At 38.5% G+C, this 26,672-nt stretch overlaps 2 protein-coding genes across 3 annotated transcripts; both read left to right on the forward strand.

The window, feature by feature from the left end:
• The first annotated feature begins 1,283 nt into the window (after positions 1–1,283).
• Positions 1,284–16,800, forward strand: RNPC3 (RNA binding region (RNP1, RRM) containing 3). 2 transcript variants are annotated; one of them, XM_083845975.1, is made up of 15 exons: positions 1,284–1,606; positions 2,623–2,670; positions 3,787–3,905; positions 5,023–5,103; positions 5,818–5,929; positions 6,421–6,489; positions 8,005–8,153; positions 9,072–9,197; positions 10,002–10,138; positions 10,842–11,003; positions 11,184–11,278; positions 11,359–11,417; positions 11,961–12,093; positions 12,911–12,983; positions 16,576–16,800. In XM_083845975.1, exons 1-14 carry the CDS (start codon positions 1,403–1,405, stop codon positions 12,968–12,970), a joined length of 1,554 nt encoding a protein of 517 aa, XP_083702101.1. In that variant the 5' UTR covers positions 1,284–1,402; the 3' UTR covers positions 12,971–12,983; positions 16,576–16,800. The 2 variants fall into 2 exon arrangements, with proteins under 2 accessions (XP_083702101.1, XP_083702100.1); XM_083845974.1 differs by having other exon boundaries at positions 1,296–1,606; positions 15,686–16,800.
• Positions 16,801–18,448: 1,648 nt separating this feature from the next.
• LOC310903216 (pancreatic alpha-amylase-like) lies at positions 18,449–26,496 on the forward strand. The gene is made up of 11 exons (XM_083845976.1): positions 18,449–18,792; positions 20,162–20,377; positions 21,194–21,340; positions 21,639–21,836; positions 23,242–23,472; positions 24,374–24,507; positions 24,595–24,717; positions 24,832–24,931; positions 25,091–25,212; positions 25,322–25,447; positions 26,179–26,496. The coding sequence occupies exons 2-11, from the start codon at positions 20,210–20,212 to the stop codon at positions 26,366–26,368; spliced, it is 1,539 nt and encodes a 512-aa protein (XP_083702102.1). The 5' UTR covers positions 18,449–18,792; positions 20,162–20,209; the 3' UTR covers positions 26,369–26,496.
• The last annotated feature ends 176 nt before the right edge of the window (positions 26,497–26,672 follow it).

The following is a 26,672-nucleotide window of genomic DNA, read 5'->3' on the forward strand; positions in this document are numbered from 1 at the left end:
GATACTAAACTGGGAGGAGTTGTTGACTCTGTTGAGGGTGGAAAGGCCTTGCAGAGAGATCTGGACAGATTGGAGTGCTGGGCAATCACCAACCACATGAAGTTTAACAAGAGCAAGTGCTGGGTCCTGTGCCTGGGACAGGGCAACCCTGGCTATGCATACAGACTGGGTGACGAGACGCTGGAGAACAGCCCCACAGAGAGGAATCTGGGGGTTTTGGTTGATAGCAAGCTGAATATGAGCCAACAGTGTGCTCTGGCTGCCAGGAGGGCCAACCGTACCCTGTGGTGCATCAAGCACGGCATTGCTAGTCAGTCAAGGGAGGTGACTGTCCTGCTCTACTCTGCGCTGGTGCAGCCTCACGTCGAGTACCGTGTGCAGTTCTGGGCACCACAGTACAAAAAGAATGTGAAACTATTGCGGAGCGTCCAGAGAAGGGCTACAAAGATGGCGAAGGGCCTAGAGGGGAAGATGTATGAGGAGCGGCTGAGGTCACTAGGCCTGTTCAGCTTGGAAAAGAGAAGGCTGAGGGGAGACCTCATCACGGTCTACAACTTCCTCATGAGGGTGAGTGGAGGAGCAGGCACCGACCTATTCTTTTTAGTGACCAGTGATAGGACCTGAGGGAATGGTGTCAAGCTGCGACAAGGGAGGTTCAGGCTGGATATCAGAAGATGTTCTTCACTGATGGTGGTCACGCACTGGAACAGGCTCCCCATGAATGTAGTCACGGCACCAAGCCTGTCGGAGTTTAAGAAGCGTTTGGACTGTGCTCTTAGTCGCATGACCTGAATTTTTGGGTAGACCTATATGGTGCCAGGAGTTGGACTCGATGACTCTTATGGGTGTCTTCCAACTTGTCATATTCTATGATCCTATGATTTTGTGCATCATCTGTCCACAGGATCAACTGACATAAAGTTGCCCTGAAATAAGGATCATAGAGGCAGCAGCTGAATTATCAAGGAAATAATTTGAGAGTGAAATAAGGCGCAGTTTATTTGCACAACTACAGCAGGTAATGGCATGGAAAATTCCTGGAGCTCAGGTGAGGCATGGGAAATGTCCCCCACGCAGGCAGGTTCTCCTAACAGTGTTGGCTGATCACAGACGGACACCTGGCCGCGTTCACGCCGGTACCGGGGCACAGCTCGCAGCAACCCACGGCCGGCTGCTCTAAGGTGCTGCAGGTACCCGCAGGCCTCCCCCTGCGCCTGAGGCGGGCTCACAAGACCGATCCCCTCTGACGGAGCCGCCCGCCGCCACACGGCGCCTGAGCCGCGCCAGCGAGGCTCCTCCCCGCCGCTCCTCCCCGCTCTCGCGAGAGCGCCGCGGGCGGTCCCGGCTCTGCCGCGAGTGGCCGCGCCGCGGCTCTCCGGGCCGTGGCTCTCCGGGCCGTGGCATGGCGGCGCCAGGGTGCGAGGAGGCGCGGGCGGGTGGCCTGGCGCCGGGGGCTGGCCCCTCGCCCAGCGGCGTGGCGCGGCGGCGGGGCCGGACGTTGCTGGTGCGGCACCTGCCCGCCGAGCTGACGGCGGCGGAGAAGGAGGAGCTGCTGCGGCACTTCGGGGCGGCGGCCGTGCGCGTCCTGGCTGACCACGGGCGGCTGGTGAGGGCGAGGGGCCCCGGGGTTGGGGGCGGCCAGGGAGGAGCGGGGGGAGCCCCGGGGCCGCGGAGTCTGGGCTTTGAAGCGAGGCCTGCGTCGCTGCTCTGGTTTTTGCCCTGTGAGGGTAAAGGCGGCGGGCAGGCGGTTACGCGGCTGTGTCCCTTCAGCTCTTCTTTGGTGTTTTTATTTGCCACACTGCAGCAGTGTAGGTGTATTTATCAAGCCAGGCTGTTTGCTAGGACCCTGGTACGCTCGCCAGATGAGCGATCTCTGCGGCTCCCATCCCTGCCACGCTTCCGTTTGTAGGGTATTAAAAATACTGACCTTATTATGATGATTTTCCTGATACGTGCTATTACAACAGTGTTAACGTTCATATTTTCTTTATACTGACTCTTGTATTGGCAAGATGAACAAATGTGTTTAAAACAGATGTAAGTTTAAGCTGAACTTAAGGTTTGATCTAATATGGAAAGTGAAAGTTTGTTTTATACTTAAAAAGCAAGGGAAAGCATTAGGTGGAAACTATCCAGAGCACAACAATAGTTACGACTTCAGTAGCAGGAAAAGCAATGCTTCTAGGAGTTGCTTTGATGAAAGTAATTTATTAAGAGCTGCTGAAATAAACTTCCTCTTTTGAAAAGAAGATAAAACATCTTAAATTGTAAGCGAGTAGATACTGATAAAGATGACTTTTGCTCACTAGAGCAACAGCAACAAAAATACTATTTTTTCCTAAAAAAATGCTATAAATTAGTTAAAAAATATAAAAAATGCTATAAATTATAAAAATACTCCTACAAATTTATAGCATGACCTAAAAAATACTATTTTCTGGTATTTTTCAGACTGTGGGGTCCCCGTCTTAATTTTTAAACACAGAAAGTGCCTGTCCTACATTCTTAGCAAAGCATTCCCTAGTTCTTTGCAGCACAGTGGACCTGGATATCTAGTAACTGGAAGTTTTCTAACCTTTTTGATTTGAATTCAATATGACACTTTTTTTGTTTGCTTTCCAGAAACACACTGCTTTTGCTACATTTCCCAGTGAAAATGCTGCTGTAAAGGTTTGTATAGAGTTTGTTATTAAATGTTTTAGAAAAGTACTTTTTTGAATTACCAGTTCTGTTGCACAGTGTTGTACATATGATCTAGTACTCAGTCTCAGGAAAAAAGATGCAGAGTAATGTCAAGTATTAGAATTGTATTTCAGCAGATGCCCAAAGGATTTGCAAAAATGAACACTCAAATAGAGTCATGGGAAAGATGGGTTGGAAGGGGCTTCTGAAAGTCATCTTTTGGGTCCAACCCATCACTTACAGCAAGGCAAACTTAAATGAGTTGATGTTGATGGTACCTTATCCAGGCTGCATGTGTGTTTTTATATTAACTATAAAACAAACATAAGTTGCTTGTGTTCTGCACACTCATATGTGTGAGAAAATTCAGACATAGTTAATGTACGCAATTCAAGATTGCCTTGAATGCCAAGCTTCAATAAGAAAAAGAAAAGCAATGCGTTCATGGAGGATATGTAGGCAAAAAAGGTAATACTGATAATGCCTTTTAAATATGACTGGTAAACAGCCCATGTCCTGAATTTTTCCCTCCTATATTCTAGGTAGTTTTTTTTAGGTCATGCTATAAATTAGTATTGAAAAAAGGTACAAAAGACTATGAGGTGAACAACAGTGAATTTAGGTTGCTTTGTGTCAGTTGTTAGCAGCCTATCAGGACTTGCAGAAGGCTAGAGCTTCACAGTGTAAAGAACAGTTAGGTATCTTGATTTTCAAATTCCCAGGTATTACTGGTGGACTACAGCATGTGTGTAGTTCATGAGAGAGGGATTTGTTTCTTGAAATGGTAGAGATTTACTAGACTGTAATAAGTTGTTAAGGCTGCAGTCTCACTACTGTGTTCAGATGGCCTAAGTGTTCTAGCTGTGCAGTGTCATCTTTCTCTGTTCTGCTGGCAAGAAAGAGGCTGCCAAAAGCAGCACTGTGAAGGTGGGAACTACGTGTCTCTACCACTACCTGTGTCTCTAGTAAGACAGGCTTAGCTTTAAAGCAGTTAGGAGTCTGTCCTATGGCTGGGTTGCCAACCAAAGGAAGAATGGTTATGCTTTGAAACAATTCTGACATTTTTCCTTCTCGTTTTCTTTTTTCCATTATAATTACTTGAAGGCTTTGTCAAGACTGCATCAGCTGAAACTTTTAGGTCACACTTTAGTGGTTGAATTCGCAAAGGAACAAGACAGCGCGCAGGTTCTTTGCCAGCCTTTACCCTCAGAGAAATGCAAAAGGTATGTGGATAATAATTCAGTTTCTATGTTTGTGGTCAAGGAAAGGAAGTTCTGTATTCATAACATCTTCATAGTACTGTTAAGTCAAAGGATAAACCGTAGCCTTTTAAAAATGTTATAGAGAGGTTCAGAGCTATTCCTCCCATTAGTATTGTTTCATTCAGTATCATTATGTAATAATTCCCATCCTTATTCTTATAGATTGGTGTCTTTCACCAGTACCTGGTCCTGTGAGTTTTCATTCACAGAGCAAGACTCCCGTCTGCATAAGCTGACCTCTGTGATACACAGGTTCCCTGTGTTTAAAAGAGCCTCTTATACGTCTTTCTTTGTGTCAGGATTATAGTTTTATTTTATTATTAAACAGTACATACAGTGTTTTCCTCTTGTTTCTTTCTAATCTAATCGAGGGTTAGGCAGAATTGACACCTGCAGGTATGATTGTATAAGGCTATACTATTGTAGCCATTGGCTTCTCAGTTGGGTTGCATGTATCTAGCTCAAAGCATGAGCAGAGCAAACATAAAACTGTCTCAGACTCTCTTCAGATATTTAAAGAATATGTAAATAAATAATAATAATAAAAACCCAACAATGAATCCCAATGCTAGTGTGACTGAGTACTGCAATAGTATACAGGTAAACCTGAAAGCCTAACCATGCAATTTATTTATTTTTAATTAAGTACTTGACAAGCAATTGAAATCCAAACTATTTAAGTGATAGTGATAAAAGCTATGTGATTATGCCTAGTTAAGATCAACTTTGGGGTTTTGAAAGTTACTCAATCCACTCTAAATATAAACAAGTCAATAATTTAGTATTTTTGATCTTATAGTCTCTGAACGGAGAGTAACATTATCTTTTTTTCTTGTGAGTAGATTTAAGTGAGAAGTGTTTAAACATAGAAGACTCACTTAAATCTGCGTGGGTATTTGTTCTTGTGGGCCTTAAAAGTCTGGCTACCATAGTTGATCTGGTAACGCTGTTGATAAAAAAAAAAATACTGCACTAATCTGTTTCTTGTGTTTTTGAATTTTTGAAATGAAACATTCATATTTTATGGAAGGCAGTTAACTTTTGTCCTGTTTTAGTTAACGTTAAATTATTTTTTTAGTTCAGAAGAGCTGGTGAAAGAGGAAGAGAAGAAAGAACCAAACTGTCTTAAAATAGACAATGGAATTGCACCCAGCCATGGGTTTGTACTTTCTTTACTTTTCTGTTATGGTTTATGTTGAAATAAATGTTAAACACAGTTGAACAAGAGACTGTAGTAGTCTTGTTTTATAGTACGCTGCTGTTTTACATGCAGAGATGTAGGAATTTTCATAAAGATGAAATTCATAGATTGTCAGGTTTAGAACCCTCACAGTTGAGTAGTGACAGGTGCTTTGAGACATGAAGCTCTGGATTACATAAAAACCTGCTAGCGCAGTTTGTCTCTTTCTCAGGAGGAGTTTAAGGGGTGGCTGGGCTGTCCAAATGTTAATAGCAGAATGCTTTTGACTTTTTTTTTTTTGACACTTTGCGTTCTTTGTTTTTGCATACATGAAGAGTAAATTTGTTTGTGGGCTGGTAAATCCAGCACTTGGAACTTTGGGTTTACAGTGTTTGAAGATGTTGATTGTTTCCTGTGCTTGTTAGGCTTCGTCCATGTGTTGATAGATTTATTTTACCCAAGCCCAGTAAGTCTGTCATGCGTTAGGGGACTGACTACTCCTTGATGGTAAAGATTTAATGTAAGTGGCCCAACCAGCCAAAATGATATGTATCACTGTTCTAGGGGAAATGGTAATATTTTGGTGACGTTTCAGGTGTAATGAATAGTTAAATCTCGAGTTAATTACTAATTGTTATCAGTTATTTTGTGGTACTGGAGGTAAGATTCTTTGTTTTTATTCTTTTTCCTCAGTCTCACCTTTCCCATCAATTCTTGCCTCAAGTATCTGTATCCACCACCTTCAAGTACAATTCTAGCAAATATAGCAAATGCCTTGGCAAGTGTGCCCAAATTTTATGTCCAGGTAAGTAAAAACAGGCAAAAAAAAAAGTATGAAAACAAAAACATCTCGTTTTCCCCTTCTTAATTATCCACAGAAATAGTTTTTGTCGTGGTAAATGCAAGTTGGTTTCTTGTGATAGTGTTAACCAGTTTTAATTCTTTGCCATGTTGAGATAGTAAGTTACTTCAGATCAATGAAGTCTTAATTCACTGACACTAAAGACTTAACTGGATGTGATCATCCTAATTAGATTTGACTTGAGCACTTCTAATTTCAAACTGAGAAGAGGATTTACGTACTACTTTGATAAGCCTTTTTAGGCCGTTGCTTGCATTTATTATTAGTGTTGCACCTCAAGTTCAGGTTTTCTTATTTTTTAGTAAGATATGTAGTTGTGCTCTTAGTAAAACTATGCTGATTTACACCTACCAGAAGCTATCAGCTGTGATATCTAGCAAGGAATTCATATTTAATTCCCTAATGAAAATATTACTTATCTTGAATTATTTCAGGTACTTCATCTTATGAATAAAATGAATCTTCCTCCACCTTTCGGACCAATTACTGCTCGCCCTCCCATGGTAACTTGTTTAATACACATTTTAAGTAGTGTAAAAAGGCTTCATAGTATAAAATGTAAGCATCATGGGAAGAGATCTAAAGTTCAAACTTCTAAAAGTTGAAGTGTCTAGCAAATATCAAATACGGCTGCATTTCATTGGGTAAGCTGGGTATGTCAGTCTTCTAAATAAACCTTTTTAGTTATACTCAAATACACATGTATGACAGTAGTACTGGAGTATTTCAAATCACCGAGTTTAAAGACAGGGAGGTAGTAGCATCATATTAAAGATGCATTGCTAGAAAATTGCTAGCCTATTGCCTTAAAAAGATAGTTACATTCTTTTATCTGTGTGTTTCTTAGCAGTTCTAATTAGATTTGGATTGTTAATGAGATTGTACAGAGCTTTTTGATTGATTTGCTGTCTCTGGGATGTTTTTTGAAAGAGGTGGGGTAAGGGCAACTGGCAGAGGCTTAGAGGGAGCTGTTCCTGTAGAACTCTAAAGGGAAATAAAACTACTGTCTCTGTGGTTTTGGTTCTCCTAAACTACCCTGATAGTGTAGTTTAACTGATTGTCAGTAGAAGATTGAGCAAGTGAGGACTTAATGTAGTCGTTGGTGTTACTGCCTTTGGGTATCATGAAGCTGTGCTTCACTAGATTTTGTGGTTTGTCTTAACAGAACAGCTTGTTCTTAATAACAAAGGTATGGATCTGGCTTGTATAGAAAACTAAAAATTATCAAATTAATTCATACTGATGTTTCAGAGGGAAAAAAAAAACACAACTTTGCCTGGTATTGGGCTGGGTTAAGCTCTGTGAATTTAGCAGTCATGCAAAAATGAGTAGTAAGGTGAGAAGTCAGTCCTTAGAATATGTAGCACAGTTTCTAAAGGGTGCACAGTATTTTAAGGCTTATATACAACAGTGCTTTATGGAATTGATGGTACATAAAAGTAGTTGTTAACTGTAGTATGATTGTTGAAGGTGGGACTGGAGGTGATTTTGTACATAGACAATTTGTTACAATATGAGGTTTCCGTAATCTTAATGGGAAAACAGATTCCTTTCTATTTCTATGAGCAGTGAGAATTTCATGAAATGCTGTAACTTTCATAGTTGGTGGAAACAAAGTTCAGTGCAGAACCTGAGGTGGTTTGGGAAGTTAAGGCTCCTTGTGTATGCTTTGGCCATACTCCTCTCAGAAAAGTCCTTCTAAACAAGTGCAAAATAAAAACCCATGGATGTCATTTCTACTTTTATGTTTAACTCTTCAAATTAAAATTATAAAAATATTCACTGTTGCATCTCAGAGAGCAGCAAGCTTTTTTTCTTTATAGTGTGGAAGTTTTCATTACTAAAGTAGTTTATCAAAATACTGTCTAGGTCCCTGCAAATGTACTTTAAAAAGTTGTTTCTAGCCATCTTGTAATTTACTGCTTTGATCCTTTTTATTATGCACAAGGAAAACAAGATAGTCACTTTTTTAAATAAAAATTTTGCCTAAAGATTTTTTCCTTTCTCCCCATATTTAGTATGAAGAGTATTTACCAGTGCCTGTGCCACCTCCCCCAATCCCACCTCTGCCTCCTGAAGAGCCTCCTCTGCCTGAAGAGGAAGAAGAGCAAGTATCTAGTGAGGATGAATCAGAATATGAAAGTGATAACGAGGAGGAAAAAGAGAGGTGTGCGTTTTAGTCATTTGCAGGCTTTTGTGTGTTTTTTTTAAGTGGTGTTTTTACTTGTATAGATCTCAGTTCTGCCAGTGGTGAAATCTGTGAACATTCTCAAGGAAGCTCCAGAGCAACTTGAAAACAGGAGGACAATGCTGTTCTGAACCACAGTAAGACAAAACATGGTCATGTGGTGTACAAATTACCATGTTTCTTTGTACAAATAAGAAAAACAAAACTCATCATGAAGAGAGAATGCAAGTATAAGGAAGTAATAATTGATTTGCTTTCTAGTTTCTTCAGTTCTACGCATTTTTAGTGAGTTAACTACTCAGCTTCAATTGTTTGTGCACTCTTGACTTCCAAAATGTTCTTTGTATATCAGTGTGTATTGCTATAAGTAATAATAATGTGTGTGCTCAGGATTCTCTTACAGCTTTAGAGCTGAATTGGTGTAAATCAGAACTGTTTTTTAAGTTTTGTAGTAATAGTAAATGAAGAAACAATCTTCTTTTCCTGCCATTTAAACTGACGTGAAAAGTAAATGAGGAAGTAACTAGCTATATGCAGAAAATACATGCAATTGGAAAAAACAGAAGGTCCTGTTATGTGAAAATAGCATTATAACAAAGGTTCAGCTTGGAGTTTTTTTGTATTTTTACTGCTTTGATGTCCAACATAAATGTATACTTTGGGAAGAAAGGGATGTCACTGAATTTGATTGTTCCCTTATGTGATACTCCTTTACTCCAGGTATATCAAATTACTGTTTGTTATAGTTTTAGTGTGGTTTAGATCTTAAAGCAGCTTGACATATAACTTGTGTTCTGAAAAGTTGCATTTCCAGGGTTTTAAGGAAGGGAGAGGGGTTATATATGTGCATACACATTCTCAAACCATGCTTCTTTTTTTTCTTTTAATTTATCATAGAATGACCAAATTGATGGAATTAGCAACCCTTCAGCCTAAAAGACCAATAAACACAAAGAGGCGTGGTGTTAGAAAAAAGCAAAGAATTAAAGATCTACTCAATGTTCCAGTGTGTGCTCCCCACAGGTTTGTATTATTTCTGCGGTGCTTCCTCTTTTTAAGAAAACTATTCTTACTAAATGTTTTTCTCTGCATTCTGTTTGCTTTAGTGTTGTTTTGATAAAAGTGTTCTTCACTGGTATGTAATTAGTCCAAACTGTCATGTAGTTTGAACTAAAGTCTGCTCAACAACTTCAGTGTGTAATGCTTGCCTAGTTGAAGCTCTTTATCCTGCTATCAAACTAACAAGAATCCCTTTTTCATTTAAAAAAAAAAAAAAGTCATATCACAGCATTGACAGAAGTGATCTGGATTTATTGCCTGGGGTAACTCTCTTAAAAAATAACAAAAACTGCTTTGGCCTAAGTCATTTTCATTTTTGAAATTGCAATACTCTGAAACAGTAGATACTGGTGAAGTATTTCTATCCAGTGATGATCTATTGAGAATGCATTTTTTCTCAACAGCCTTCCTCTTCCTCCTTGTGCTTTGGTATATTTTTGAAAAAATTGGTATATTTTTACACTACGTGAGAGCAGCAGCCATGACAGTTATTTTTCTTATTGAGGTTCCATACAGCTTTTTGGGAAGTGTCTGCATATATTGTAATGTGGTATGTTTTTTTAATGTTGTTGTTGTTTTCAGTGCTAGTCAAACCTAATGTATTTGCAGTGTTTTAATTAAATTGAATTGTATTAAATGAAATTTATGAAATGAAGAACTTGTTTTTTTTGTGGTAAACAATAGGATGAACTCTGTCTGGAATAAATCTTATTGATTATGCATTTGTCAGTCACTGAATCTTTAATTAATGGTTTTTGTTTTAAACAGTAATTTGCACCCTACGCTGTCACCTTCAGATGTCTTTGAGCAGCCACAGCATGTAGGTCATAAAAAAATTGAGTTCCATATTACTACTGACATCCCATCTGTTCTTCAGATAAACTCGGGAAGAGAAGAAAAAAGTGGTAAGAGTGTATACTTCAAATTTATTTAATATTAACTTGATGTGGTTTCAGTGAAAAAGCTGTTAGGAAAAGAAAAAAAAACTGTTTTCCAGAGAAAGCTGTTAGAAGTTCACCATGTTTATTTATGGTGAACTGCTCTTTTATAAAAATTTAGGTTACTTTTAGCAAATATGGTACAAATGCATTCACACTATTATATAGTGTAATTGAATAGATCAAGCTAATTTTAGATTTTCCTTTTCCAGCTCTTAGACTAGTATACATGTGTTTGCCAGCTTCTTCTCTGTGACACAGTGATAATCTGCTATAACGTTTTTGGGCCTTGCTAACAGTGAGGTGTGATGGTTTCTGGAAGGGTTGTGGTCAGTCTGTTTTTCAGTATTTTACAATAATATACATTTTTTTTTTTTAATGAAAATTAAGTAAACCGTTCATACAGGCTTGAACAGTGGGCCTACTTTTAATTTAACTGGCATGTGCTGCAGCTCTTCTTGGTAATACAGTTGATTTCATTGAACTATATAGATCAAACATATTTGTCAAGCCAGGAAATAAGACACCTTTCCTTAAGGATGTGTTCGTATTTAGTTACAAAGTCAACTATGTTCAAATGTTACTAAAAGGAATATACTTTTTTTTGTTTGCTGTTGTTCCTCTTGTGAATAGTTACACGAGCCACTTGTTTAATGTGTTCAAATTATAGACTTTTGTGCTGCTACGGAAGAAATCAATAACACAGGATTTGGAAGGATTTTCCCAGCTCCTAGCTCAAATGATAAAATGGAAACTGAAGAAGAAGATGAGGAAATACCATCAGAGTTTATTTCTAGAAGGGAACTAGAGAAAAACAGGCTTTCTAGAGAAGGTACAATGATGAGAATAAATTATTTAATAGTAGCTCTTTTGCTTTGTTGTAATAAAAAGTTTTAAGTATTTCTTCTTTTAGTTTATTGCATGCAATTTAAAAATTTGTTTTATACTGAGCAAAAATATATAATAATTACATGACCTAAAATATTTAGACTGTCTTTCTGTCTTCTTCAAGAAATGGAAAAATTTTCTGTCTTCAAAAACTATGAGCCAGGTGATCCAAATTGCAGAATATATGTGAAGAATTTAGCTAAACAAGTTCAAGAAAAGGTTGGTAAACAACAAAATTTGAATATTTATCAAAAAGGCTTTTTAGCAGCTTTCTTCTTATGCCTGTCCTTTAATTGCAGGATCTTAAGTTCATTTTTGGAAGATACGTTGACTTCCAGTCAGAACTGGAACGAAATATGTAAGTGACTTTGATACTTGGTTAAAAGTAAACCTTTTACATTAAGTTTATAATATTGGTGAAAATTATTATTTGAAAACTGGTCATTTTTACTTTTTTTCTACTCTTTCTGCTTCTGTGTTTTTATGGGGGAAAAATGATTCTCATCTGAAAATCTTCATCAGAAGTACAGAAATAAAAAATATTTTTTGCACGATTTCTGAAGACCTCTTTATTTTGCCTTTATATTTTGCTTACTAAATTTACTGTTTATTGGCTGAGCAATGCAGAATGAATACAGCACAGATAATAGTGTGTATGTGGTCAATTTGCATACCTTGTATTTACTGCAGTTGCACACTAACTTACAATCCTGCAACCTAATGCCACTAAATAGTTTCTCCCAGGCAAAATACCGATGGTCTCCAATGACTTAATTCCTGCATGTAGGCACTGCTTCTATTTTTGCCATTCCTACTTTAAGCATGAGCGTTATATCTGTACTGTGAAATATCAAAGTGTGTTTAAACACAAGTATATCCTAATTCTCAATTTTGCCTCTAGGTTTGATATACGTTTGATGAAAGAAGGCCGTATGAAGGGACAGGCTTTCATTGGACTTCCTAATGAAAAAGCAGCTGCTAAAGCTTTAAAAGAAGCAAACGGATATGTCTTATTCGAAAAACCCATGGTGGTTGTATCTTTTTCTTCAAATATTTACGTTATATTCTCTGGAATTTCTGTCAGTCTTTAGTTTTGCCTTTATAGAGGGTTCTGCTTTGTTAGAAATCTATGGCAAGAGAAGATACCTTAAGAAAACCAGACAGCATAACCTACCGTACTATTGTTAATTTTATTATAACTTATATATAGACACCCCTTCTGAAATAGGAAAGTAAGTGTGCTTTATGTAAGACTTAAATTGACTTTTCTGCTCTTTGATCCTGCAAACACAATCAAAAAGATAATTTAGCTTGTATAACCATTGCATTTAAATTAGGTAGGTTTTTCGACTTGTTTAAGCATACATTCGCAGAATTGGGAGGTCAAGTGTGTTTTGTTTTTTTTTTTTAGTATAATGTTCAAACTCCTTTTGTCAAGGATTTACATTCACAAATATGTATTCTATTTCAATTATAATGTAAAACCAAGAATATTTAGGAATGCCTGTGTTAGAGTCAGTGCTCTTTATTTAGATTTCTTCTCCAGCTGGAACTGTTAGTTACTTTGCAGGCAACTATTAGTTACCTTTTTTGATTGGATTGTCTTTTTTTTTTTTTGTCTTGAAGTATTAAATCTTTCCTGTCCCTTTTTTTTACCTTAAGTGTTTTAAGTCCTAATCTTTGACTAGTATACACTATTTTTACCATATTTAATGCCATAGTAGAACCGAATCACAGAAAAACAAAAGGATGGTTTTTAAACTACCCTTTGCTGAAGTTATGCTCCCATTTTGCTCCTTGATTGACTCCTCTGTTTATCATTGGAACGTGTGGTCCTTAACAGAATCTCAGCAATTTGCTCGTTCAGCTAGACCAAAGCAGGATTCCAATGAAGGGAAAAGAAAAAAATAGAACGCTGCAGAAGGTATGGATTCTCTGCCTAAAAAAAAAAAAAATAGAAAAAAGTTGTGGTGGTGGTGGTGTTTTGTTTATTTATTTATTTATTTAATGTCTGCTTTGGGAATAGTAATGGTGAAATAGAAATATTCCGTACAAATTTTCTTTTCTTAAATGTGTTCTACTAGAAAAACAGGCTGCAGGATGCATAGTTGTTTTAAGATAAAAGTGTTGCTTTATCAAATTCTGTTTAGAATCCCGGAGATTTGCCAATTCCATAATCTTGAGATCCTAGGGTGGTTGTCAGTTTTTCTGATCCTTAATCAGGGGGCTCGGGACCTGGGGAGAAAAAGTTTTAGAATCTGACCACTTACCTTACAGTAATATTCTGAGGTTTTGCCTTTGGAAAGGGTTGCTCCTTCGCCCCCTCCCAGACGCACACACACACACGTTGTAAAGGACCTTTGGTAACTTTGGAAAATGAGATCTTAGTAATTTTGCAGCATCCTTCAAGCTTGTCTCATTTGGGAGAGGACAGTTCCTTACAGAGTGCACAGGTGCTGATTTTTGGCATTTCTGTCTAAATAGATGAGAAAGTAACTTCTAGTAGAAAGCAATTGCTTTATTTCCTACCATACAACTTCATTTCTGCTTACTCTTAAGTATTTTCTTTATACTAGAGTAACTCAAGCAAAATCAGCTGTAATTTAACTGTGAGGATTTTCATGGCCCCAAAAATTTTAGTGAACGGTCAAATTAGCATTTGAAGTAATGGCTGGAAGACAGAAGCACTCTGTGCTCAGCCTGCACTCTTTGATAGCACCACTAGCTCAAATTTAAAGGGCGTTTATCTGAATTACATATAGTTTGGCATCGCTCTGGTTATCTATCCCTATATCTTAATACAGTTGAACTTGAAGCTCAGGTTGAGTGCTTCTGAAACATTTTGCTTACTCAAGCATATTTTTTAATCTGGATGTTTTGATTATTATTTTGGAAGAAAAGTGAAGTTTGAAAGCAAAGATGTAAACAACTGATTTTTATTTTTTAAAAACTGTTTTGATTCCCTGGTACTATTGTTATGAGGGTACTATTCCTATTCATAACAGCTACTTCAGTTGTAGGTTTCTTGTTCTGTGAGTTGTCTAAAATGTTTCATCAGATTCCAGTAGAGCTTTTTTACCTCATTTCTAAAGTGCTGTTAGGTCTTACCAGTTCCTATTCTGAGTTACTGGTTTGTGGTTTGCAAAATCTGTATCTTTTATCAAATTAAAGATGACTTTAATTTTACAGGCATTCTTTTGTATTTGTTGTTGAAAGTAGGCAAATGAGCTGTGACTAAATTATTCTGCATTATATTTTCTCTAGTGTGTGATAAGAATAATATTAAGGTTTCTTTAAATGCAAAAAAAAAAAAAAAAAGTATTTTAGCTAGTGGAAAGCCTTAGAAGTAAAGTCTGAATGGTTTTATTTAAGGCATTCCATACCTTTCCAGGCAGTTTACTCTGTTAAATTTGATTCTGACTTGACTAAATGTGCTAAATAATACTTGAATTGCTTACAGAAAATAAACAGGTGCTTACTTGGTTATTAATCATGTTGATGATCAACTCTAGATTTTTTTAGAATGAGCGTACATTTATGCAAGACTTACTTGTACATCTGAAAGTCTAGATCGGTTACCTTACTGTCACTGATTTAATATATCGTGGATAGGACTTCTTCCTTGCCTTGCCCATTTATACGTAAAGATCAGAGTGCACCACAGACTAATGCAGATCCCTTGGAATCCTAAAGGTTTAAGCACAGATTATTTCATTTGCTTCCATGCTAATGATGAGGCTGAACCTTATTTATACACAAATGTGTTCTCCTGTCCCTGCTGAAATACTTTGATGGATGCTGCTGATTTGTGATGCAAAATTCCGTGATAAAATTTGAGTCTGTAAGCAAGAAGGACATAAGAATCTCACTTAAAAAATACACATGTATAAATAAATTTATGCAAACATCTGGGAGATGTCAAATTTGATCTGTCCTGCATCTCAGTATCTGTTTTTCTTTTTTTTTGTAAGACTAAATTATCATAAGTTTAAACTTTGATTATATTTGAACAGGAAGAAACTGATTAACTCATGAAATTTATTGCAAATACTTTATTATTTTGCAAATACTTTGTTATTTTCTCTATAAAGTTTTTTTTCACTTGTAGGGAAAATACATATGGTTTGTAAAAATACTGTGACTCATTGCTAACTGAAATGTCTTTTTCAAATGGACTGACAAAACCTTCCTTCAGTTGGTATTAGGGGTGGTTGTGTTTTCTGTAGCTAAAATACAGCTTATTGGGATAAGGGTTATATAGAAGAAACCGATGTTGAGAGGTCACCAGCTTCTTTGTAGAGAAGTGACCTGAAAGCCTGCATTGAATGGAAACATGATTGGGTTTTGGACCTGATGGAAAAAGTGAGTCTGTAAAACTGAAAGACTTGAAGGAGAATTAATGAGACAGAACGGTCTGGTATTGTCCTAGTGGTTATCAAAAGATGTGCTTACTTTTGAATATAGAGTTCGTGTTGGTGGACTCATCAGCACTCATTAAATATCATAAGGGATCAAAAGCATATTTTATTAAACGAGGCGTTTTTGTTTATGATAGGTAGCATAAACTTGTGTGTGCAATACTGAGAATCAAGTAAAATTAAACAACATTCTGCTGTTCTTCTTTAGAAACATTCCTGCGTAAATACTGCAATAATACTGTCATGCAGAGTGTATCCTTTCTTGTTGTATCCTTTTTTGTGCAATGTTTCCCATAGCACTCAACTACCTCTTTAAGTTTTCACCTAGAGTAGGTGTGGGGAGGAGTTTATACATTTTAGAATTTGAACTAATCTGGCAATTTTAAAAGTAAAGGGCACTTTTTCGGGGGGGGAAAAATCAGAGTCGTCTCTGTTGGGTGAATAGATGCAATGAAGCTTCATAATCTTAAAAGGTGGTCTCCACCTTTTGCTTCAAAGGTTAGACAACTTAATTTGTGATACAATTCCTTAGTTTGTATGGGCTCGGAGTGTTACATTGATGTGTGTGGAGCTGTGCTGAGCTCACATTGAGGATGTCTTGCTTTTCTTTAAATAAATATTGTATGTCACAAAGCCATTCTTACTGTTATTAAAGGGTAGGCAAGTGTCTTAGACCATTTGATTTCTGTTGTCTTGGTATATGAGAAACTGTCTATTGATTTTAGTTTGTACTTTTTCTTTTTTGAGTAGAGGACAAAATCTAATAGTATCTCATAATGAAGTAATAGAGTTTGGCATTGAAATAGTAATCACTACTACTTCGTTTTTATTTTTTCTATGCACTGAGGTAGTGTATAGAACTTAAATTCTATATGAGTTATATAGCACACTGACTTATTTTTCTTGTGGATTTCGTATTATGTTATTGTTTAATTTACTGTAATATAAAATTAATACAGCCTGTATCTATTAAGTCAGATTTTTTTCAGATAACAATTTTAGAATATTAAGCATCTTTCAATTTAGTTGTCAAAAGAAAGCATATCACTACTATTATCTGGTTGTTCATACTTCTAACATGCCTTTGTGATGTTCCAGGTCCTTTTTGTGTTCCATCTCTTTCAAGTATTACCAAGCTTGGCGAAGAAGCAGTGTAATCAGCGGGACTCTGAACTGTGCGTAGTGCATTTCTAAAGTATTTAATGCAGAGTATAAATTTTCTCATCTTAAAGATTCCAAATGTGTTGAAACTGTCATGAGACTTATCCAGTAAATGTATGTACGTTTGCTTTCGAAATCTCTAATAAATTATTTCCTTTCTCTTAATTTTGCATTTGTTTGTGGGGTTTGGGAATGGGAAGAAGGAAGACTTTTTTTTTTGAAAAGGTAAAGAATCCAATTGTAATTAATTGTACAACTTGTTCTAGATGATTCACAATGTGTTCATAGGCATGAGGGCGAATGTTCTCTTTGTAAAGTCTGATGTTCAGTTGTTGGTGGTTCAGGGCATAAAAGGTAAGTACATCTCAGGCTGATCTCATTTTAGTGTAAACCTTATCAAACTGGACTGGTGCACTGGCATGAATTCATTCTGTGTAACTAGCTATTTTGATTTTTCCTTAATAATTCATTGTTTATTCACATTTTGAAAGATGCTACTAGTGCGACTGAAGTCGTTGAAACAAGCACAACAGTTCAAACACTGTTAAACCAGCATAGGTGCCCTGATGAGCCATGTTTATAATAAAAATCAATGTTGTGAAGGGCACAAAGTAAGATTTGCTGCATACTGAGAAGGCTAGTGCAGCTTTCCAAAATCACATGGGAAACGTTGCAATGACACTCGTCAAGAAGGTCCATTAGATTTAAAGATAAAATTATTCTATAAAATATGGATTCACAACTGATGGTGTGATAACGTGCTAGTGTAAAGATGTTTTGTCTTATCCCAGTTGCAGACAGCCTAAATTGATTGCTGGACCAAAAATTATTTTATCATAGCTGTTTTTCTGTATGATCTCGATTAACAGATACTCAAAAATGCCTTTACTTGAATTCTTCTCAGCTTATTGCTGCATTCCTGTGTGGTGGCTATACGTGTTTGTTAGTTTCTTACCTGTTTTTGGAGTAGTAGGCCAGGAAAAATAAAACTACTTCTCTATATGTGAGTGTCACAGGACAACAGCGTTCTTTGCATGTTGGATGATAGAATGTCAACAGCCTGTTTCATGGATTTTATAACTACACCTACTGATTATCTGTGTAGTTAAACCTGAGTGGCATGCAAGCAATCTACGCAAGAGAAAGAGGGAAATGCTACTTGCTGTGTAGGCAAGGCACAATATTGGTACCAATTAATCTTATCTGTTGATGAACCACAGGTGGGAAAGCTGGTGACCTCTTACATTCTCTGTCATGTCAGATGTGTTCTTTGCCAGGCGCTACCCCTGGCCAGCCACCAAGAGTTGACCCCAGTTGGCATTGGGGCATGCTCTAGGATTGCAGCTCCCTGCCCGTGGGATGATGTGAGGTGTGTCAGTCACATCAGTGCCGCAGAACAAAGCGAGGCACGTTTCAGATGCTTCATAAATCTGATACTCTTGATGTCCTCCTGAGGAGGCTGCTGTTTGGATTGTCACGGGGCTGAGCTCAGGTCCCTTGGTGTAAGCGGGTTATGTGAGCGTGCTCTGCCAGCACTGGGGAGCGTTTGCCACGTCTGAGACCTTCAGCAGGGTTTACGCTGTTAAGAGGAGAGAAAAAAGGGGCTTCAAATAAAATAAAAGTTGATTTTTCTGTGGCCTTCCCCTCACAAACAAAGCTAAGCAGGGTTCCTGGGGGCATTACGCCATTAAGTACTGGCACGGGCGAGGCCTCGCAGGGGCGGTGCGGCCCGAAGCCTCCGTGCGGTTTCCTTCACGGTGAGGTCGGCGGGGCCCGGCCTGGTGGGCGGTGCCGAGCCGTGCCGAGCCGAGCCGAGCCGTGCCGAGCCGAGCCGTGCTGGGGGGAGCGCCACCGGCCCGGTCCCGGCCGCGGCCCCTGCGTGTGCTCCGGGGCCGGCTCCAGGAGCTCCAGTGAAGCCCAAAACGCGCCGTTTTTTCACAGCACGAAGCAAACCCCGCGCCACACGGCCCAGGAATAAATAAGCAGTTACGGCGGAATACTTAGTGAGAGGCTGCGCGGAGCAGAGCTTCTGGCTGGAGGCGAGAGGAGGACAGCCTGGAAGCCCACGCTTGGTATCGATAGGATATTCTAAAAATGCTGAACAAACTGTGCTTAGGCTGTGGACATTAGTGTTCATACCAATCTGTAATTCATGTAAGTGTAACATTGCAATAGCTTTTGTAATGTTTTCATAGGCTTGTTTTAAGCTGTATAAAAATTGTGGCTGCTCTTGGACTGTAATTCTGTAAGAAATTTTAGATACTGATAAATTATAATTTTGGATTGTGTCATATGAGTTTTTTTTATTAAATACATGACTCCAGGCATGAAAGAAGGCATGAAAGATAGTGATTAATTTAGTAATGCATGCTCTTTTGCCGCCTTTTTTTTTTTTCCTTGTAAGAAAAAAATACTATTATTAGCACTTGTGGTATTTTGTAAATACCAGCAGAGTTTTGTACCACTGACTTTTAACCCGATAGAAAACAAGTTGGCAGGCCACGGTAGAGTTGTTCAGGAGCAACAGTCCCCTCCCATTTTCTCCGACTTGCGTCAGGTGCATCTCTGCCTGGCTCTCTCTTCCTCCCAAGGGGAATGCAGACCTCTTCCTTTTTTTTTTTTTTTTCCTTCCACATTTCAAAAGCGTTTTGAGGCTAGAACCTTCAGAGTCTGATGGGGCTTTCAACACCTCCATTCCCATGTCGTTGCTTGTCTTGACACCAGAACTAACCCTAAACCTTATTCCAAAGAAACCAGATGCTATATTCAGTCTCCTCCTCAAGCACTAGGCCCTGGGCTATTTGGGTCAAAATACATTCCTACTGCTCTGTGTAATTTAGTTGTTGCTTTCTCAATTTTATTATTTACTTTAAGAAAACAAGGACGTGGATCTGCTTCTGTACCAGTAAAATTCTATGGCTATCATTGATTATAACATAAGCACACAACAGGAAAACGTTGCATTAAACATTCAGTGGTTCAGGTTTGGGGTTGTTATGGTCGCTTCTGTATTTGAGGAATCCTCAAGGTTTGTGTTTGTGTTTGAATGGTGGACATCATGTCTATCATGACCTCCAAAATACCTGAATTTTCTTGGCAATTCTTGATAAGGAACATACGACTTTTCAAAGTCCTTTTCTAAATATGCACAAGTCATAGTAATGGGAGTGTGAAAAAAAGATGCCTTGCAAGGATAAATAGCAACAGAGTATTATACATTAAAATGAAAAATGAAACATCAATTTCAGTCTATATAAACCACTCAATACTTTGGTATTTGTGATTAGTTTCGTTTTTATACTAATAAAAATGCTACTTTGCACACTAGAGATAGCCTATATTAAACATCTGATTTTTATTTTAGAAAAATTAAGTTATCATTAGTACATGAAATTGATGTGGCTTAGATAAAACTAATTCTCAAACAAAATGATAATCAAGTGAAGTTAAATAAATACGATGCCAGAGATTAACATTTAAAAGTAAATGCCTGTTTTGTAACGTGTACTTTACCCTCTTGCAGGAGAAGAGATAAGCAGTAAGAAGAGCACAACTGATCACAGAGCACACCATGGGTATCTGTTTTCTTCTGTTAATTGTAGGGGTTTGCTGGGCACAGTACAACCCCAACACTCAGGCTGGGAGGACATCTATTGTACATCTCTTTGAATGGCGCTGGGCCGATATTGCTCTTGAGTGTGAACGCTATTTAGGTCCTAATGGATTTGGAGGAGTTCAGGTATGTCTGTTCCTATCAGTAGGTAGTAAAATTGCTTCATAGATGGTAATTTGTTTTTCAAATGAAAACGTTCAATTTACCAAAGGACAGGTACTGCAAAAGAAAAATAGAAATTGGTAGTGCAAGTAGTAAATGCTGGCAAATATATTCCTCAGCCATCATCATGTTAGAGTGAATTTATTTCATCACTCCAAAGCACGTTTTGCTCTATATGCTATTATGTTTAAATGAATTAGAGTTGCTTATCACTGGCTAAATCTTTTTTTTTTCTATACTGCTGTGAATAACCTAAACTTATCAGCTTGATATTTAAATCAAGAGAAGTGCTTAAGAACTAGATAAACATAAAATTAAACTATGACTAAGAAAAATGAGCTCTCAAGAAAAGTACCAAAGTGCTGAAGATTTCAAATAAATAAACTAAAAGGCTACTAATTCTGTTCACCCAAGCTGGCAAGCTTCTCTCTGCATGTCAGAGTGTCCGAGTATGCCATTAAAAGACCCAGCTTTGCATCATTTCAGACTCTTTGATCTGTGAGGCATGCAGTCCAAAAGATGATTACGAAATTATGTCCATGGACATAATTTTTATAGTATGCTTCTAACTGCTGAACATCTGCGCCTAAGTCTTTTAATTGCAGGTCACTACCGTTTAAGAACAGGATACTGGGGGTCTGTATGGGTTAGGTATTGTGAGTTGCTTCCATTAAAGGGACCTTATTTTATATTTTCATGTTCTTTTTCTAACAATACTGAGCAAACATAAATAAACCCTTATTGGTATCCTGTTACCAAGAGACACTATCTTATTCACAGATCTCACCTCCAAATGAAAATGTTATTGTTGCTGACCCCTGGCAACCGTGGTGGGAAAGATACCAGCCAGTCAGCTACAAGCTCTGCACACGATCTGGAAATGAAACTGAATTTAGAGACATGGTGACCAGATGCAACAGTGTTGGAGTAAGTGCTTAGAAAACCTTGTGGTGTTTGTAGCGCTAGGATATAGACATCAGCTAATTTAGAAGGGAAGACAAGGTAGCATTGGAGTAAAGATGTTTTTCTTCTATCTGTCGAGTTGTGTGTTGTACCACAACTGCCATATGTTAATAAAAAGAAGTATCTTAAATGAAATGTTGGGGGAAGCAAGCAAGCAGAAATAGGATGATATGGCAGGAGGTAAGAGAAAGAGAACATTATTCAGTTAGTAGCGCTATGGAAAGTAACCTTCTTCAACTGAAATGTGAGCATTATTCTCTAGGTACATATTTATGTGGATGCGGTAATCAACCATATGTGCGGAGGTAGTGCTGGTGCTGGCAACCATTCTACTTGTGGAAGCTATTTCAATGCAAAGACTGAAGACTTTCCAGCTGTGCCATATTCTGCCTGGGACTTTAATGATGGTAAATGTAAATCTGAAAGTGGAGACATAGAGAATTACCATGATGCATCTCAGGTAAACCTAAAACTATAAACGCATTTTTTTATGTCCATCTGTTTCAGGGCTGTTATTTCTTTGCTCCCCTTTACTGTCAGACATTATATAGAAAATAAAACTCATGGAAAACTATCCTAATTGATAATAGAGGTTAGCGTTACTATCATGAATTCCACTTCTTTATCTAGAGCAAAGGGATAGCTCTACTTGAGCTAATGGCTCACCTTTAGATTTAAGTAATGTGCTTAGGTATTTTATAAGGACAGTTTTAAAGATCATTAAATCTATTTAGGGATTCTTATTTGTGTTTTCTATGCTTTAAAAAAATATGGATTATTACTTACCCCTTGCTATAATTTGGAAGCTTTCTTTGGTCTCAGTTTCAGAAGAGAGACATTAGTATTTACTAAAGAAAAACAGTAAGGCTAAAATATCAAAAACCAACGTTCTTTTCAGAGATTTCCCTTGCTACCTTGTGTACCTCCCTTGACCTCCTTGTGTGCAGATAAGGGGAGTCTGTGTGTTCCTCTGTATCTGATTATATGGTCAGGACTTTAAAACTACTACAGAACTGAAATTATTTTATAAAGATAAATACCTGTTTTGCTTGAGCAATGTCTTACGCCTTTCAAATGTATTTAATCTTGCCTTAACCTAAGTTTAGGGGAGAGGAGTTTTAGGGAAATGGCAGAGGAGGGGGAGACATAAATGTCTCTGGAATCTTGAGCAGCTCTAAAGAGTCATCTCTATTGCAGGTTCTTTAGTACAGGTTGCAACATAGGCTGATGTACCTTGCTGTTTCCACGCAGATGTGTGCATAGCCGTGGAAACCCAACATAAGATTTATTAAACATATATTGAGTATACTGAAACACTTTTCTAAAATACTCTTTTTGTGAAAATCCATGACCATCATTTTGTATTTACAAGAAACTAAGGTAAAAAAAGAGACAGAAGATAAGAGTTTAATGTTTAGTAAGACTATAAAACTCGATATATTTTAAAGATTTTGAAATATCATTTCCAGAAATCTTACCTGCATCACAAAAGAAATAAGTGTACTTGAAATAATAATAAATCTGCACGTTAATACACTGGACTAAAAGTAACGTATGATATTTTTGCCTTATACTTGCATTAAAAAGCTGATTATAGATTTAATATATGGCTCTCTGGTACATTCCTTCATCACTTGCATCTGTGTATGCTGGGCAAACGTCCGCTTTGTAATGCTCCTTCTATGTAGAGGACTGTCCATGATGTCAGTCTGGATGACTGTCCAAGGTGTAAGATATGCATGGTGAATGATGAACAGTGAAGGTTTCCTTTTGTCATTGTAACACAGAGAAATTCAACGAAACATGCAGAACATTAGATTTGGGTTGCGAGGTGAAAAATGTTTCATTTCGGAATTTTAATATAGGTCCGAAACTGCCGTTTGGTTAATCTTCTTGATCTGGCCCTGGAGAAGGACTATGTGCGCTCCAAAGTTGCGGAGTACCTGAACTACCTCATTGATATTGGCGTAGCAGGGTTCCGGATTGATGCTGCCAAGCATATGTGGCCAGAGGATGTGAAGGCAATTTTAGACAAGCTGAAAGATCTAAATACTAAGTGGTTTTCTCCAGGAGCTAAGCCTTTCATTTATCAGGAGGTAATCTCTTTTCTTAATTGTAGTTTGCATACATATTTTTTTGCAGACAGAGTGTAGACTCAGTCCTGCACCTAAAGCAGTGCTTTGCTTGAGCTGGGCCTTAGCAACTTTCAATCTTGATCTATAGAAAGCGATGTCAAGATTTAATAACCATAATTTGAAATATTTAATCTGCCTGCAGAAGGTCATTGACATGAAAAGTGCCTCAATTGTTTTGCACCTTCTGGAGCTAATTAACCTGGAAATCTTATTGAGATGTAATTTACTACATTGAATTAAATATAAAAATTCTGACAATCTCAAAAAGATAAGATTTCAGTCTCAGAATTTTAAATTATGAGTACATAAATTGCAACAGAGTATTATAAATGGTGATTACATCTGAAATGGCAACTGATTGCATAATGGTCTGAAACTGTTTTCCCATGGCAGAGACAGTGTTAATTTCAAATTCCCAATTTGTGTATGATATTTGAGAAAGAAACCCGAGTAAGAAAACCAAAAAACAGATTCCGGTCAGCAAAAGCTAAAGTTTCCAGATACATTATATTAAAAATGTGTTACGAAAAGATCTAAGGCAAATAGATAGTTGTCCTTTACCTACATCATTAAAACAAGTAATGAGGTTGTCCATGTGCTAGAAGCAGAGGTACAGGTGCTTACATTTTCGATAAAGCTCTTACTACCCAAGCTATAATTATGCAGTAGTAATCAGACACAGTAAATAGATTGAGGATGGAGATAGAAAAAAAGGTAAGAGTGAGGTAGAGATAAAATGAACAAAATAGCAATCAATGCAATTTAAAAAAAAAAATAAAATATATAATATCCTCAGCAAAAGTAGCAACTCTTCCTTGACCCTTTCTGTTCTAATTGTAAGGAATGTTCATTAATGTACTAGGTAATTGACTTGGGCGGCGAGCCGATCACAGGCAGTCAGTATTTTGGAAATGGCCGAGTGACCGAATTCAAATACGGTGCAAAACTGGGGACAGTGATCCGCAAGTGGAATGGAGAAAAGATGTCCTACTTAAAGTAAGGGTGACCATCCTGCAGCTTGCCTAGGATACGCTGGATGTGCAGCTTGGCGGGGTAGATTCAACTCTTTGTGTTTTTGGCCAGGAACTGGGGAGAAGGCTGGGGCTTTGTGCCTTCTGACAGAGCCCTGGTCTTTGTGGATAACCATGACAACCAGCGGGGGCACGGGGCTGGTGGAGCTTCCATTCTAACCTTCTGGGACGCCAGGTAAGGAATGCTGGGCTGTCTGGGTGATGCCTCTTCCTCTTGCTGATTTGTTTGTCTGTTTGTTCCCCGGCACGCTTTCTCTTGCCACGTCTCATTATGCTTTTGGCCCATCAGGCTTTATAAAATGGCCGTTGGTTTCATGTTGGCTCATCCGTATGGGTTCACACGTGTGATGTCAAGTTATCGTTGGACAAGAAATTTTGTAAATGGGCAGGTAAGTTTGTAACGCTGAAGATTCACGTTTGCTGAACTTCTCAAGTGATTTCTCTGTCCCGTGTTGGATTGGGTGGGTGGAAATTAGATGCGTCATCCTTCCCGCTTTTTGCTCTGCGTTTTCCAGTAAGGACTTTCAAATGTCTCTTTTCAATAAAAGGATGCCAACGACTGGATCGGACCACCTAGCAACTCGGATGGATCAACAAAGTCTGTTACAATCAATGCGGACACCACCTGTGGCAACAGCTGGGTTTGTGAACATCGCTGGCGGCAAATAAAGTAGGAGACTCTGGAGCAAAACGCAGTAAAAGCAGTGACTTTTGCATCATGAGCCTCTTGGCTGTGGAGCTCTTGCAACTCCAGTGACAGCCATTCCTTGCATTTTCAGGAACATGGTTATCTTCCGTAACGTGGTAGATGGCCAGCCTTTCTCAAACTGGTGGGACAACGGCAGCAATCAAGTAGCTTTTGGCCGTGGCAATAAAGGCTTCATCGTCTTTAATAACGACGACTGGTAAGTCGGTGGGAGAGACCGTATCCGCGAGGAGAAGCATAGCTCCCCAACCGGAACACTGAAAGGGCTCAGGTGTTGGGAAGGGGGATGTCCTTGAGCTAGAGCACAGTCAGGTGAATAGGGATTATCGAAAGCAAGGCTAAGGTGTCTGAGTGGAGTGTCTGAAGATGTACAGATTGTCCGTTAGCATCTTGAGCGTCCCATTCCTGCGGTCTCCCTCACGTATCATGTCATCTCCAGTACACCCACATATGAGTTCACATTAGAAGAGGCTGAGGCTGTGGACAGAGCAGTGCCCAAGGACGTAAGCCGTAGGAGCTGAAGTTTTGGTAGTTCTCAGGAGAGGAGGCACTCTCTCACTTCCCTCATCCAAACTTGCCAATCCAATCCAAGCCAGTTCAACCCTAATGGATTGAACGATCATCACAATTAGGATTACCTTTAGCAGCATGTGTCCTGTTGTGAAGCTCTTTTATGCTTTGATTTTGTCCTGTCCTTTTCTTCCAATGAGAACAACTCCTACAGCCTGAGCTAGATTCGCGCAGTGGCACCCCAGTTCTGGAGGGCCAAAAGAGAGCGCAGGGAGAGAAGCAGGGTCAGGCTCAGAACTCCCTTGCATTACATTGCCCTTTCAAGTCATGCAATAGCATCAGCTTCAGAATTCCTTTACCCAGTTTGAAATACCTGTTTTGAAATCAACTGAGAAGCAGCGTTCACTGATTTTCATACAGGTACATGAACACCAATTTGCAAACTGGTCTGCCTGCTGGTTCCTACTGTGATGTTATTTCTGGACAAAAGGAGGGCAACGCATGTACTGGAAAGCAGGTGTATGTTTCCGGGGATGGAATGGCTAACTTCCAGATCAGTAACAGCGACGAAGATCCATTTGTTGCAATTCACGTTGACGCCAAGTTATAACTTCAATCAGAATTTGTTTCTCTCCTGTCGGTCTGTACGTATGCTGTTTCCCCCATTTGCGATTCCCTGGTGTTCAAGAATGAGTGATTCTCCATACCCAGTGAATAATAAACGGCAATCAAACTGAAGAGTGATGTCTTTTCTCCTAACGAACGGGATCGTAGTAGCATTATCACGTCATAACCAGGGGCAATACCATTGGTAGCTCTTAAGGCTACCAAGAGAGCACTGCATTTCCCAGATCACAGAAACACAGAAGAAAATAAAAAATAAGACAAAAGAAGCCAGCACCTGAGGAAGTTAA

Source organism: Anser anser, assembly GCF_964211835.1.
Source record: "Anser anser genome assembly, chromosome: 8".
NCBI lineage: Eukaryota > Metazoa > Chordata > Aves > Anseriformes > Anatidae > Anser > Anser anser.